The sequence below is a fragment of the Lepidochelys olivacea genome, assembly GCF_965140295.1.
Source record: "Lepidochelys olivacea isolate rLepOli2 genome assembly, chromosome: 14".
Taxonomy (NCBI): domain Eukaryota; kingdom Metazoa; phylum Chordata; order Testudines; family Cheloniidae; genus Lepidochelys; species Lepidochelys olivacea.
Genome location: NC_140424.1, coordinates 6430180 through 6446539, shown reverse-complemented (window position 1 = coordinate 6446539; position 16360 = coordinate 6430180). Strand labels below are relative to the sequence as shown.

The following is a 16360-nucleotide window of genomic DNA, read 5'->3' as shown; positions in this document are numbered from 1 at the left end:
AGAGTCGAATAAAGAGGAAACTTTAAATCAGGGCATGCAGAGCCGCTTGGAACGGGGCTGGGACCTGCAATGCTGCTTTGGGAGGTGGTTGATGATAGTATGGGGCTCACTCCTTCCCTGCCTCCCTCCAACGGTCACAAGGTCGCAGACGACAGGAGTTTGGAGGTTTCTGGAGCACACAACCGTGGCACTGAACAGACAAGGGGACCCATGGTGAATGCTGGCATTGACCACCGGTTAGGCACCGCACAATGGAAGCCATTTGCAGAGCATAATAACAACTTTATTGAACCCACAAACTTACAGGCAGTGCCGCATATTCCTATGTGCTAGCAGATGAGATTTTTTTTCCATTAACCAACTTCAGTTATACAGACGTCTCTCTTTTCGAGAGCAGTCCTGCAACACCCTCTGCCGAGGCGGGGCCAGAAGTTCATCAGTGTTTGGGCTGAGCCGACTTCCTACCTGTGACATAAACTAAATGGATAAAATGCTTCACCTTGGTTGCATTGCGGAACCAATGGACAGAGCACACCTAGTATCAAAAGCTCCTTTCCAGAAACTGGCTGGGCTGAGCCCAAATGTACATCCCCTTTGCCGTTTAGTGCCCCAGGAGGGAGGTGGCTGTGAGTGAATTCAGCCTGAGCATGTTCTCAGAATGCTTCCCATCTTTATGAGAACCATATTTTATTTCAAAGTGACTAAGGAATAATCAATACCCACTCCCCCAAAAGAATAAGAGACAAAGCTAAGTCAAACAAGGGCAAGTGACTGCCTGGCCAGCACGGATTCGCTCCCGGCTGGGTAATAAATAAACGTCATAACCAAAGGCAAACTACAAACATTTCTTCACAGCAAACAAAATAAGCTGCAAAGCGAAGTGGGTAGACTTATTACCAAATAGTAGGAGCTGTGCCCCAGGTTAGAAGGCAGCAGAGTAATGGGAGTGTTGCTGTAAGCAGCCAGCATTTAGTGTTATGGGCTTTTGTTGGTGATGTAGAGTGTCATCAAATCACCTACGTGATCTGATTGTGTTTAATGTTCCCACAATGCACTTGCTCCAGGAACATCCATCTTAGTTTCAAAATTCTAATATATTCCTGACACGTTGCCCAGCTTTTAAAAATGTAATCTCTCTGCTTAGCACAATAGAGATTTGCATTGCTCCAGAATCTATGCAGATTATTTATAGTCCCTATATAGACCCTACATCTCAGACATGCACATATCTGCCATAACAGCTAAATTGGTGTTCACTCTGAGCATCTAACTTCCAGCCTACTGTTATTGTTAAGGTGCTGATATAACAAGATAGTGTCTTGGTTGAGATTAGTCCCAAAGCAAATTCCAAATCAATATCCATTCACAGGAACGGCAGCATAACCTGATAATGCTTAAATACTTTTTACTTAGTTACCCTCAACTTTATTTCTCCAGCTTTTGTTGTGAATAAGTACAGCAACCTCACTGCCTTGAGCTCCCGGTTTGCTCAGCCATGTAAACGTGCTATGGAAAGATATTAACAAGCACGGCTCCTAGTTTGTTCTACACAATCACAACACTGCAGGCTGTTTGCAAAGGGTAAGGGCCAGGCGCTTCAGTGGTAAAAACTAAATGGTGCTCAAGCATTTCCAAGGCTCCTCTTCACGCCTTGACTTCAGTGGGCACTGGAGATGCTCAACACCCCTGAAAATCAGGTCTTAGATGTCTCAAACTGGGCATTGTAGTAAGATGAGGCCCTGAAAACATAAACTCTTGTATCAGAGGCCCAGTCTGAGGCCTGAAGCCTGAACCAAAGTACTTCCAGGCATTGCTAAGCAAAGGCTGGGCTGTGAGCTAGAGGCAGGCCCCAATCACAGAAGTTGGCAGGAAGAAGAACTTGCGCCAAGATGGCATCAGAACACTCCACAGAGATAACAAGGAACAGGCAGGTGCATCTTAAAGACAGGGTCAAAAGGACAACATGATGGATAGATTCGTTTGAACCAACATGTAACAGGGGAGAAACAGCACCCTAATGAGTAAAGGGGCTGCACCTCAATACATCAGGAGGGATGAGTAATCTGTTCTTCACCTGTAGAAGACTAGGTCTGGAAGGGCACACTGTCGTCCAGCCTAAGGGGCAGTGGAGTGTCCCGCCCCTGGCTGAGCTGTGTCCATTGCCGGGGGCAAATATTCGTAGTATGCCCTGTAGAGTCTATAGGAAACTATTCCTGTGCTTCGTTTGACAATAAACCTGGCCGGGTGCCTTTGTACATTATTGGAGTCTGTGGTCTTTGGGGGTTCTCTCGGGGTCTGCTGTGTCAGCGATCTGCGCAGAGCTGGGGCAGCACACAGAGGGAACACGCACGCAGCCGACTGTTATCATCATCGAACAAGAGAAGAGCACCACACCGGTAGCTACTGACAACAGGCATCACATAATGGAGGTATCCAAATTACAGACCACTTATGAAAATATAGGTTTAACTGACAAGCCCGAGGGCAGCAGTGGAGAATTCAGGACTCTCAAAAACTAGCTCTGCTAAGTAAATATTTATTGACATCGCTACAGTATAGTCCACTGACCTGCATGGCTCTGGACTAGTCTGTTAACTTGCACAGAAAATGCTTCAGGCTGCTTCTCTATGCTAATCAGTTTCTGCCACGTTCATCCTCGTGATATCTGAGCACCTTCCAATAAGGCACTGAGCGATGTGACTAGCATATGCCAGGTATTGTTTGCCACTGGAAAAAAATAAAGAAGGTCTCACCAGCACAGTAACAAGTTTCCAGTCTGAAGAGTACTATGCTGTGCCGTGGTCTCTGAGAATCTTTTTCTACTTAAGATACGTATCTGGCCCTCATTACCATGGTCTCTGGAGTCTGGCAGTCTTTCCCAGTGTGATAGGAAAGTGGCAGGATCACCAGTTTATAAAGGGGAAACTGAAGCACAGAGTGCCTCGGGCTCAGATTTCTAAAGGTATTTAGGTGTTGCTGTGCTCAGCATTGCAAGGCCTAACTCATTTAGGAACCTAAATCTCCTTTTCAAAAGGGATTTAGGTTTTTCAGTGCCAAAATCCCATCAAATGTCAATAGGATTTAGGCTCCTAAGTGCTAAAGCTCTTTTGCAAATGAGCTTTAGCATCCTAAATCAGTTACGCCTTGAAACACCTAAATACCTTCAGAAATCTAGCCTAAGTGACTTGGCCACACAGAAAGTCTGTGGTGGCGCAGGACTTGACCCCAGGTGTCACAAGTCTTATGCTAATGCCCGAACCACTGGACAAGATTTCCTCTCATGTCTGTTTTCTGTTCTTTAAACTTGAGATCTAGCTCTGGTTTACACCAATAGTCGCACCAATTGCCCCGAGCTTCTTTCTCATCCGCTCTGAGCTTAGTGTTCTGCCCGTGCTGTCTTCATCATATTTTCTCATCTATTCTACTGACACATGTGGTCAGACTCCAGCGTTGCTCACATCAGCGTAAATCCAAGTAACTCCACTGACTTCAACGAAGTTAAATTCTGGAATGAATGAGGTCAGAATCAAACCATGTCTCTCACATGTGTTTATCCGGAGGAAGTGAGTCTGATTTTCCGCTGCAATGCAATGCGGAAGCTCCGTTGTTACATCAGTGTAATGCTGAAGTAATGAAGTGGAGAATCAGGCCTAGTACAGGGATGAGGGCAGAACATAGGCCACAACTATGTACATACTGAGCTGTGCGTTTACAAGAAGTGATAGACAATGACATGGAGTGGTAACCAGATGCAGCTCAAAGGAGAAAGACTGGAAACACTGGGAGTTCCTTTTATTTCAGTTCACCAGAGAACAATGTCAGCCTTGGTGTTATAGGCGACATGCTCTGTGACCTTCAGCACAGTGTCTGACTGTGCACAAGGAACAACATAGTCCCCCCAAAGCCTCTGCAGCAGAACTTGGTGGTTGAAAGTTAATAAACTGCTTTACAAGTAAACCAGAGCAGAAATATGTTGATCTCTGCTGAAGTCCAACAGCAAAGTGATCACTTGTACAAGAGCCTCAAGAGCCAGCTACACACTGCACATCCTGGCGTTTACATGGGCGCTCCGTGAAGTGTCTTTTATACCAGCAGCGTCCAAAGCTGCAGGAAAAGCAGATTCAGCCTCTTTTCACCCCAAAACGTTTCTCAACAAAAGAAAATGCATTGAGTATCCACCAAGAGGAAGAAAATAGGATCCTTTCCTCATCCCCTAATCAACACGTCACTTACACTAATGTTTTGCTGTGGTTTGTTACATAATCAAGGTTGTTCACATGTGGCTAGGTGTCCATCTCAGACAGAATTCGGGGGAAGCAATCTGTGCATGGCACATTTCTCTATGACCCCCTTCCCTCCCTTGTTTGCTACCCACTCCCTAAACATCGTGGATGAGATCTTCAGCTGGTATAAAATGGTGTTATTCCATTGACTTCAATGGGACTACACCCGCTGATGGTCCCCTGTTTTCATAGCTTGCTTTTCCTCACTCTGGAAAGATCTCAGCCATTCAAAGAGATAATGGACTGGGGATCTATTCAGTCAACCGGATGATTTACAAAGAGTGTCCGTTACCGGCTCTTTGTAACTTCTACACAGAGAGTACCACAGGTGCCCTGCCTCCAAGACCAGACCTCAGGCATGGGAGGCTGTGGAGAGGCACGCAAGGGCTGGAGGCTTTCTGGAAGGCAAAAGTTTTTAAAGGAGCGATTTGAAGAGGGTGCTTGGGGGACAAGGACTGGGGAGTTGGTAGCGAGACTAGGGTACAGCATGAACGTGTGAGGACTGTCCTTTGGTTCTGTGTTTGTACAGTGCCTAGTGCAACGGGATCCCGGTCCATGCCTAGGGCTCCGAGGTGCTGTGGTAATACACATGATGAATAATAATAAGCCAAGCGTGAGATGGGGACGTGTCAGAGCAGTATGGAGATGTGGGCGGGGAAGACATCGGAAGGGAGAGGCGGAGTAGAAGGAAACAAGTGCAGAGAGAGAGACATAGTTGAGATTATGCAGGGCCTGGAAGGATAAGGATAAGGCGCCCGAGTATGAAACAGCAAAAGGCCAGAGCTGGTGAAGGGAGCCAAGCACTAACTCTTGTTTTCTGCAGCTCTCCCCTGGAGCTCAGACACCAGCTTCTAGCATGGCCCGGGGCCCACACTCACAAGGCATAACTGCCTGAAGTGAACTTGTGCTGAGACAACAGTGATGTCAATGCACAGGGGAAGGCCGATATTACCCAAAGCACTGTGGGAGTGAGAGGTGCCCCGCTACAACGTCATTGACCAAGGGGCTCAAAGTCAGCATTGACCTATACCTCCAGCAGAACTATGCCATTCAATGCCACATGTTGCCATCAGGGGGACTGCACAAGAGGAAAGGCTGTGTTGCTTCTCACCCAACTGGTGACATCTCCTGGTATCTAATGCACTGCACACCATGCAGGAATTTAAAACACAGGATAAGGATAAGGCTTACTGTAAGCCTAGAACAAAAAGTGAAAGAAATGAAAGCTCCACTAGGTGATCTAATCCAGTGCTACTCAAAGTGGTGGTCCGCAGACCGCTGCTGGTCCGCGAGCCATCGGCTGCCGGTCTGTGCGCACATCGGGAAAAAAATTTGCCGGTCCCCCACATCAGAAAGCTTGAGAAGCACTGATCTAATCCATCCCTCTGCCAACACAAGACTCTCCCCTACAGGGTATTTTCTACTCCTTTGTCCTGTCTAATTTTATGTCTCAGACCTATGTAGGCGCTTATATGGCCCTCAGTACTGTTGTATATGAGTGTGATTCAGTGGGACTTCTACTGCCTGAGAGATTATTCCAGTGTCTAATGTATGCACTAACATCCAGAGACTTACAGATGTCTGCACGTAAAAGCAGAGTTGACTGGAAAACACACTCAAAAAAAACCTCCATGAATCTTTGTTTCCATTTTTCATCAACATTGAAATGTTCTGATCAACTCTGACTGCAAGTTAGGGGGCAACACAACCCCAGTATGATTGATCTGATCTGCAAACAGGAAGGGCTTCTTTAAGAAGATGGCATCTTTTGAAACATCATTCAAACCACCTAGCTCAAAGCACATTGTCGTGGCGCTTATGAAAGAATCTGGGATTGGGCAGCAAGCTACCCTGAAAAGCAAGCAAGAGATAGTATTTGCACAAAGAGACTGGGCTTGAAATGTTCAAGAATGCTGAAGGCCCAGATTTTTAAAGGTACGTAGAGGTTTCTGCACTCAGCATTGTAATGCCTACCTGCTTTAGGTGCCTACATCTCACTTCCAAAAGTAATGGACGCACTTAGGAATCTAAATAACATCTACTGTCAATGGGATTTTGGCTCCTAAATGCCTAAATCCCTTTTGAAAATGAGATTTAGTCTCCTAAGTCAGTTTGGTGCTGCAACATTGAATCTAAATGCCTAAATTAAATTAGTTAATGCCTAAATACCTTTAAAAATTGGAGCCTGTGTTTTCAGTTATCTAGTTAGTCGCTTTAAAAAATTGATGCCCTGCATGACTTCTACAGATTCAGGTGTTTGCTTATTTTTGATTTGTTCCCCTCCTCCCTTGGTTTTACACCTAATGAACACTGAATGGTTTTATTTATATGGTATGTCCATCTTGTGCATGTATTTATATATGTTTTCTTTTGTTATGTGTTTACATTTTATATAAAAACAATAAAGTAAAAAATCTGAGCCTAAATGATTTAGGACCCTAAGTTCCTTTGTCAAAAGTGATTTAGTGGGATTGTCAAATGTGCTTAAATGAGTTAGGTGTCTAAGTGCCATTGGTTTTCAATAGGAGTTAGGTGTCTAACCGATTTAAGTACTTCTCTGTTCTCACTCTTAGGCATGTCCTCAAACGTATTTAAGTGCCTAACTCCCATTGAAATCAACAGGTGCTTAAATAACTTTGAGGATTCGGGCCTTAGGAGCCTAAATCTTATTGAAAATTAATGGGACTTCAGTACTGAAGTGCCTAAATCACTTTTGAAAATGGGACTAAGGCTCTAAAATTGTATAGGCACTTTTGAAAAATCTCACCCTATGTGTGCAAGCCAAGTGCATTTGTCAAAGGTAGCAAGCCCAGGCGAGTCCATAGTGTTGGAGGTGACAGGACTGGAGTGAATACCTGGGTCATCTGTTATTCTGAGCTTCTGTAACTGTGGTTCTGTGGACCCATGTGATCACTTATGCAGCAGGAGGCTGTGTTAGCAATGGCAATGTAGGCCTGAAAACTACCCGAGGCCCGGGGGCTGGCCTGACTAGATTAGGTGAGGGAGATTGCACAGGAGCTAAGAAACTCTCAGACTCTGCCACTCAAAGGCGGGGCTATAAACTGTCATTCTGGGAGTGATCTTGGACCCAATTCAGCATGACTCCCATTGATCTACAGATAACAAATGCTTTTGTGAATCTAATCTCTGGCCCAGGGCCAGTTAGTTACAACAAACTGGTTGTTGTAATGTGAAGGAGTGGGACTATGTCTGTACAACTGATGAATTCTGTGTGAGGTTATGAACCCCATAGGTCTGGGTCAGGCTGCACACTCCACTGTGAATGGGCAGCCTCTTGCCTTCTCTATGGTCTGTTTGCCTCCAGGATGGGTTGAAAATTCCAGACTGGTGGCAAAAGAACAACCATAGAGGGGATTTGGCTCTTAAGTACCCAATTGTTGGAAATCAGTTCACGCTTGACAAAGGACTGGTCCCTGTCCAGAAGAACTGGTTTAGCAGGGGCTAAGTCACCTTGGCAACAAAGTCACCTGGGAGGGGTTTGTGTTCAGATGGGGAACCTGGCAAGGATGTCACCTGACATGGGAGGGTAGGGGGCTGAAGATTTTACAAGGGTAGAGGCTGATCTGCTAACTTCGGGGGGGTGGGGGGGCATATTCTCCAGTCCAGGAGGGAGAGGTTAACCTGATATGGGCAGGACCCTCCTGCCCTATTCCTGATCCCAGATGGTCCCAAGGACTCTGGCAAATCCAAAAGACCCAGACTTCAGCTTAAAGAGTGGTGAGGAAACTGAGGCAGGGCCATGCGTTTAGTGTTTATAGTTTTGTACGATCCATACTCTTCTGTGCTTTAAATATAAAAGAGCATAAAGGTGTTAGATTGGGCAAAGCGTGTGTGTGTGTGTGTGTGTGTGTGTGTGTTGACTGCTTCACAAGTACTGCTTGCCCCTGAGAGAGTTAAACAGTAAACCAGAAGCTTTGCACCTTTGGGGTGGAGGTCTGGAAGAGGGGGTGTGTTTAAGTACTGGGGAGTCTGAAGGATCAGTGCTGCACCCAGAGGGGCTAGGTAGCTGGAGAGCGAGTTCCAACACCCTGCGAGTGTATGTAAGGACCCCGAGAATGAGGCAGTAGCTAGACTCCATTCAAGCTCCAGGAGCTTGAAACACCCCATGGAACCAGAGTGCAAAGGTTTGGATTTCCCTCACAGCAGACTTAGCGGGTGGAAGGAAGTGGTGCTTGCTAGGATCTATGTAGTAGTGTGTGGAGATTTTTAAAACACTTTGCAAGGGTTTATGCTTTTGCTCTTAAAGTGTAAAGTAGGAGCAGGTCTGGTAGTTTATCTTGGGTATAAATTAGATAGCAAGCATGAATTATGAGCAGCTCAGGAAAGAGCAGCTTCAGAGCCTGTGTATCTCCAGCCCAGGACCTGTTAATGAGGCTGAACTGGGTGTTGGTTTCGTGATAAGGATAACCATTCACTGAGCATTAGCTAACGGCAATTGACCCCCTTTCTCATGTGATCTTCTTTGATCTGAACATCTTAGGACTGGTAGCATGACATAGAATAAGCTGCATCTCTAGAGGGAACATCAAGAACGATTTTCACTCTCCAGCTGAGTGGTTCCCATTTACGCCATATGACTGGCGTTCTCCAGAATACAAGGTCCCCCCTAGCCGCTGCCAGAAACTGGTCTCCTGCCCCACGAGAAATTTTGAGACTTTGAAATTTTTTCTCATCCTTAAGCAGGCCCCCATATTGAAAGCTCAACATTTTCCATGAACTTATAGTCTGAAAGAAAATCCCCTTGGGCCACTCAAAGCTTATGCTCAAATAAATTGGTTAGTCTCTAAGGTGCCACAAGTCCTCCTTTTCTTTTTTCAAAGCATTTTGTCTCAATTTTGACTTTTCAACATTTTTAACTTTTATATTTTAGTATAAATAAACTCAAATTTCAAACAGAAAAGTCATTTCCAACAAGAAAACAAAATGTTTCATTTTCCAAATGTTTCAAACCAGGGCATTTTAACCATTTCAAAACTTTTCTCCCCAAGAATGTTCCAGATTTTGTAGTTTTGGCAAACCTGCCCCTTTCGTGGGAGCCGTTTCAGTGGCGATGAATCAGCATTTTCCAGCGTAAAAATGGTTTGTTAGAAAATTCCCCACCAGCTCGCCTCACGCGCTAACTCAACTCCTTCCCTGTACTTTCTCCTTCCCCAACTCCTCGCTCTTCCTGCCCACACCCCCTCTTTCCTCTCTTCCTCCTCACAAACTGCTGTACACAGCACGCAGTGTACACGGCTGCCAGTTTACTCCCCCTGCCTTTCTCTCCACAACTGTCACTTCTGAAAGCCTGCCCGGATGTGTTGCTGCAATTCCTTTCCAGCGAGGGCCAGGCTTTCTTGCTGTGACAGCAAGTGGGTGGACAGAGGGGGAGGGCAGTAGCTTCCAATGGTCCAGAAAAATTGCGGGCCACAGGAAAATGGTTGGGGCTGCAGTGATAACAAAGAGGTGGCTTCCTCAGTCTTCTGAGACGGGACCCAGAGTGTAGCATGGAGGAACACAGCATGAGAGAAAAGGTGTGTTGATGCAGCGTCGCATGGTGTATTGTCATAGACCATGGCAAGGGGCACTATTACAGGCAAATGTGCCATGCAAGGACAAAAGGACAAATTCAGCGCCAACATATGTGGGCACTTCGCCGATTAGCTTCCCTGGGACTTGCACCCGCTGGGGCTGGAATTGGGCCCAGAGTATCTCGGAGGGAGGGAGCGTAGTCTAATGGTTAGAACAGGGGAGTGCTTCTCGAGAAGTATCAGCAGTGAGCACACCAGGCGTTATTCCCCGCTCTGCCACTGACATGGTCACTTCGCCTCTGAGCGCCTCAGTTTGCCTGTGTGTAAACTGAGCAGAAGGAACATGCAAAGGGAAGCGGGAGGCATTGTTAACTAACGTCTCTGAAGTGCTTTGAGATCCTTTGGGAAAAGGCTCCGTGGGAGCAGGCTCATCACACAGTTCGGATTCTGCTCAAGCACCATTTAATTTTGTTTTCCATATTCATCTCTGGAGTCAAGTTTGTGTAGCACCCTGTTATTTTTATTTGATGCTGTTTAAACAACAACTCAGAAGGGTGAAAAGGGCACCTCTCTACTACTATCGAGGAGCGCTACAAGCCTTCATACCTTTGCTCTCTGCTGCTGGATATTGTTATAACAATGCAACTGGGCTCCACTCCCACTGAAGTCAATGGGTCTGTTGCCATTGACTCCAGCGGGGACAGCAGGATCGGGCCCTTATGATAAGTGACGGGCTTGTTTAATTCTACTATTACATCCCAGTGGTTATATAGACGTACAGTTTGCAGTGCTGAGCCAGAGCAAGGTCACAAGCTCCCATTGATCTTCTGGATCCAAGATCATTGCTTGTTAAAAAAAAAAATGTACGAAATTGTGACACGTAAGCGGCACGGTTTAGAGCACATGCTCAAAACAGAGAGGCAGGCAGGTCTGTGAGGATGATTTTGGCTGCAGTGCCAACATACGTCCGGTAGAAAAGTCAAGCAGAAAAAGTGACCCCTGTGGTTTAAAGGTTGCAGGTAAGTAGCTAAACAAGCACAATCACTGCATTTACAAAGGTTATCTTCTCAGCACACTTTGGCACACAGCCTCCCTCTGACACAATTTGTTTTGTATGCTGGCTGTTTTTTTTAGAAGAGGCAATTACCTATTTTCCTTGCGAGGGCCCTCTCCGGATCCCTGCTCCACCTACTCTGTCCTAGAGACATAAAAGGGAATTCATAGAACTAGGCGCTGTCCCAGCCACAGTCGTCGTCATTTCAATTGTCCTGCTTGCTAAGGATGAAGCTGCAGTGTGACTGTTGCTCTGTGGGACTGTTGATGGGCTAGGAGGGTGGGGCAGGTCTTCTGGGAGTCAGGAAACCTGGGTCAGAGCATTCCCTGCTTTGCCACAGACTGGCCTGTCTGGTCTTGGGCAAGATATTTACAACTTGGTTTCCAAAGGCCTTGAGCACCCCACAGTTAGTGGGAGCCAGAGGCATTCAGCACCTTTCAAAAATCAGCCCTTTGCTGGGCTTCTGCAATGCCCTCTGCAAAACAGGGATGGTGATAATAAAACTCATCTCCTCCAGCCCAGCTGTGTTGAGAGGCTGCATGAATGGGCCAGCTCACCCCTCCCAGGGAGCTAGGGGAAAGGAAGCCCGGGGGAGTTTTCCTGTAAATTTGGAGGCTCCTCCTACTCCCAACCTTATGGATCACAGGAATCTGTGAGAGGGGAACCCTTTTCAACCTAGGGCCGCATCCAGGCCTCTCCTCCGTCATGGACTGTCCATGCAGCCTGATTCCTCCGTCCTGCCCTGGAATCTTTCCCCACAGTTCCTGCTCTGGAGGATCCCTAGAGGAGGGGCTGTTCACTTCTGGCCCACACTCCGGCTGCTGGCTAGGTGTTTTCTGGTGGGTATACAGCAACAGTGTCAGTCAAGGCACCCAGCACCAGTGTGGCTGTACTTCTGGTGTGGCAGATCCCAGGGCCAGTTCCCCACTGCCAACCTTTGATAGGGGCCATTACAGGCCTTGGGGCCTCATGCGGTATGGACCGCAATCCCAGCCTATAAATCAAAAGCCCTGAAAATGAGTTAACTTGTCTAGTAGATTCAGCCCAGCCTCACTCACCACGGACAGCGCTTGGCTGTCACCCACCTGCCCAAGTAAGCCTGGGCCAGCGCTGTGTTTTGCCTCAAGAGATCAGACCAGAGAAGTTAGAGAAGAGCCACCCAGATCGAGTGGGATGATCTCACAGGCTGCCTGGAGAAAGGAAAGCCTGGGACAGGCCCTCGGAACAAAGCTGGAGAATGGTCCTGCAGGAAACCACCCAGCCCCTATCACAGAGAACAGTGAGGCCAGCTGTGCAATGGGCCGGGGGAGGTCTCCGTCTGGCCTCTGACACTTCTCTGCCTAAGCGGAGGGCGAACATGGGTCTGCAGTGAAGATGGGGCATCCCGCAGAGACAGTCAATGGGGACAGGGTGGCAGGGACTAGGGGAGCTGAGAAGCCTGGAGAACTGGAGAGACCAACCGGAGAGCAAAGCAGATGCCCCCAGGAAGCAAGACACACAGTGTATGTGTGTGTGTGTGGGGGGCCCCTAGCTCCACGGGCAGGGAATGGGGGCCGGGTGGGTATCCGGGGTATGGGGTGGGCAGGGGCACCCGCGCTCCCGCGGGGCTGGGGAGAAGCAGCAGCCTGGCACGGGGGGGGGGTGGGCAGGAACCCGGCATGGGGACACCCAGGGTTGGGGAGGGGAGGAGGCGGCTGTCCCCGGGGGGTGTCCGGGACGAGCTAGGAGCCTGCCCCCGGCGGGGAGGGGACCCGGGCGGGACGCACCTGTTCCAGCGGACCATCTTCCGGCGGTAGTAGCGCACCGCCTCCTGCCGGCTGAGCAGCGTCTCCTCCGGCCCCCGCGGCGGCTGCTCCGGGGCGCGGTAGAGCGGGTGAGCGAAGAGCCGCCGCAGCTTGGAGCCCCGGGCGCTCGGGGAGGCGGCCGCCGGCGAAGGGGGCAGTGCGGGGCGCGGCGCCCGGAGGCAGGGGCAGCCCGGCGCGGCCCCCGCAAGCTGCCGCCGCACTTCGGGCCAGAGGTGGAAGTAGAGGTCGGCGCTGAGCAGCGCCCCGAGCAGCAGCAGGATGAGCGGCCGGTCCCGCCGGATCCAGGGCATGGCCCGCGCGGCGCAGCGGGGCCGGGGGAGCCCCGCCAGGGATCGGGCTCGGGCGCCGGGGTAGGGGGCTAGTGGCGGAGGGGAGGCACCGGGGGCCCGGGGCGGAGGCGCTCCCCGAGGGGCAGGGCTGGGAGCGGGGCAGCCCGCCGCAGGGCGGCTCCGGGCTGGCGGCTCGGCGGCAGCAGGTGAGCGCCCGGCGAGCGTCTCTGGTTCACACCCGGACCCGCCGCCGCCAGCCGGAGCGCGGGAGCCCAGCCCGCTGCCGGAGCCGCTGGGAGAGCTGCCGCGCAGCCCGCACCTTGCCAGACCTCCCCCGACCCAGCCACCCCCGGGCAGCGGTGCCCGGAGCGCGTGTGGCGCCGCTCCAGGGGGAGGTATTAGGCGCTAACCACCCCCTCCACCCAGCCCTGATCACCTGCCAGCTCCCCCCTCCATTGCAGCAGCCCGGACTCGCCCATCCCGAGCGCCCACTGAAGCCCGAACCCCGCCGTGGGATGCTGCGGAAATGCCCTGGAGCCGGGTGCGCGTCAGGCCCTTGGGGCTCTCCAGGGGTCTGGGCGCAGAGGGATGGACCCCTCTCCTGGCCTGTGTTCGTACAGGAGTAGGAGCTGGCCTCCAGGCACTGCCTTTCATCCCTGAGCTGCCAAGGATGGAACTAAGGACACTAGCTCCTGCAGCCCCAGCTGCAGTGGTCACTGCATTTCCCTTCTCAGGTCCTGGTTTCCTTTGCCCATCAACCCTGGCAGGGTTTCTACACCCCACAGTCTGTAGGAATCATTTCATCTTTCACCAAAAGGCAGCCACCGCTGAGGCGGGAGTGGGTAGCTGATTAAGGTGCTTCATGCTTCAAAGACTTAAGCACCCTCTGGAAGTCAAGCTTCATCCTAGTTACTCCCGATTTTGGCCCTGATTCAGAAAAGCACATAACCCTTTATTTAAGGGGACGTGTTTCAATGGCGCTGCAACAGGTGCTTATGGGTAATCACATGCTTAGGCGCCCTTCCTGACTAGGGATTGTTTTTTGGGCCAGGCCCTTACACTGGAGTAGGTGAGGTCAGGGAATCAGAGTCAGGACATTCAGCTGAAGCCGCAGGTGGAATTTAGGTAAGCAGGATGAAATGGCCACACTTACTGCTCAGAATGTAGGTTTGGGGTTATTTTAAAGGATTTTGCTATAAATCTAAATTCAAACCCTTCAATAAACCAAACAATTTGTTGGTTGGATTTAACTTTACCTCTGCAGCCTGCAGAAGCCAGATGGCAATTGAGAAGAGCAGAGTGCCTGTCCCCATACTGCTAAATGAGAAGGAGGGGTCCCTGCTGGAACCTGGCTGGGGACCCCAGTATGGTTGAGAATCACCTTACTTAACCCTGAGCCCACAGCAGTGAAATAGAGGAGGGACTGAATATAAACAAAAGGACGAGTGACAAGGCTGAGCTAGTTTCATCGTTCCAGCTGAGTGAACAAAAAATTAACAGCAGAAAGGGTGAAAGGAAAATTCTATTTTTTTAAGCAGACAAACTGACAAGTTTTATTTTTCACAAAGCTGAGGGATTTTTGTTTAATGTGTGCAGTGGCCTGATCCACAGGTGGGAGACACTGTCCTCAATGGAACTAACACTTGAGAATCTGCATCATGATTTTTAACCCCTACTCTACCCTATAGCAGGGAAAAGATACTTTGCAAAGAGGCTGCAGGAATTCTTATCTCAGATTTTCCATGCCTGTGTTTTAGGGTGTTTTGTACCTGAAAGCTCTGATTCTGCACCCTAACCATATATGCTGTCAACACCCAGATGGGGAGGGGGAATGGGGAATCCACCAATGTAGGGGTTATAGTGCAACCTTACATTGCCTTCCTGTGCTGCCCGAGCATTCTGGCAAAGTGGCCCATAGGCAGCCGTTCAAGGCTGGCATAATTTAGAGTAACCCCTTGACTGCTCTAAGTTGTGGCTAGGCTTGGGAATTCAGAGGGGGCAAAGGTGGTTCTGTCTCTTTGCTTCACCTGTACTGCACTGCCTGAGTTGTGTTACTCAGGTGGTGCATCACCGAACTAGGGCTAGGAGGAGGCCAACATTTCAAAATTAGGAGGCCAGATTCTGATCTCAGTGACACTGGTGTAACTCCACCGACTTTGATAGAGTTACTGAGGCTCTACACCAGTGTTATAGCTGTCAGAGTCCACCCCACACACTGTACATGGAATGAAAATGCAGCCCCATGCCTCCCCTCCCTTTTATCCCAATAAAAACACCCTTTATTTTTAGGCAGGTAGAGGAGGAAATTCTGGTCCTTTCTATTTTTTCCTTCTAAGCTTCTGGGAAGATTTATACTCAAGACGTGTGCCCTGATTTATCCTGACACCTGTATTTCCCAACTACTCCATCAAACGTGAACCATTCATACAGTTACCAGAACGTAGAGGCCCATCTGTCCCCCAACATGCTTGGGGAGACACACAACCCTCAGTCTCCTATGCAGCATAGAGCATTTTCTCCTTTGGAAACAGGCATAAGTGAAATGCAAAAATCTTCCATTTCTCCTCTCTTCTCTTGTTCTTTGGAAGATCTGGGCCATTTTACACTCTTTCCAAAGAAGAGATCCTTTACTCTGCACTCTCTTTTATTCACGATCTAAAGAGATTCGAGTTATTTGAAGAGGATTTGCTTTAAAGTTCCGTGATTATCAGATATTTTTTCTAGAATTCAGCATTTTCTTCAGGAAAATCTGTATATAGATTTTGAAGAATTCTGACAAGCAAGGGCACCAACTATGAGTGAAATTAGTTCTCATGAACTAATTAGTTCTTGTGAAAATAAGGGTTTGCTAATGCTAGTCACAGTGCAGGTAAAGGCTATACCATCTAGTGGCACTGACAAAACAACTTGTGTGTGATCTGCCACAATCCTGGTTCTCTTACACTGAGACCAAGTATCAGAGCGGTAGCCATGTTAGCCTTATCGATTAGTCTCCATGCATCTGAGGAAGTGGGTTTTTTACCCACGAAAGCTTATGCCCAAATAAATCTGTTAGTCTTTAAGGGGCCACTGGACTCCTCATTATTTTTACACTGAGACGGTCAGCTGGGCCTGAGCATGCAGCAGCCTTGGGCCCTCTTGGGAGTAAGATGAAACCATTAAACTTGGTTTCACTTATGATCTAAACCAGATTTAACCCCAGGTAACCACAGGCACAATAGTTGGGTTTTCATCTATATTTTAAAGGTTGTCAGTCACTGCTGCTGCCCTGGCATTTGTGTCTTGCCATGCTAAATTAACACTTGCAGAGTGATTGACTCAGAGGGGGCCCTGCTTTCGAAGGTGTTGGTTTAGGGTCTGCTTCAAAGCTTGCTGCCATCAAGGGAAAGACTCATTGACTTCAGTGAGCTTTGGATCA

The 16360-nt window shown here is 48.9% G+C and overlaps 1 protein-coding gene across 1 annotated transcript in view; it reads right to left on the bottom strand.

Annotated features, from left to right (window-relative positions):
- The window catches only part of FAM20A (FAM20A golgi associated secretory pathway pseudokinase), a 42290-nt gene extending 28992 nt beyond the window's left edge, over positions 1-13298 (bottom strand). Inside the window, exon 1 of the mRNA XM_084646969.1 lies at positions 12635-13298. Within this exon, the coding sequence (XP_084503095.1) occupies positions 12635-12963 (329 nt within the window). The 5' untranslated portion in view covers positions 12964-13298. The remainder of the gene's footprint in view (positions 1-12634) is intronic.
- Positions 13299-16360: the final 3062 nt, after the last annotated feature.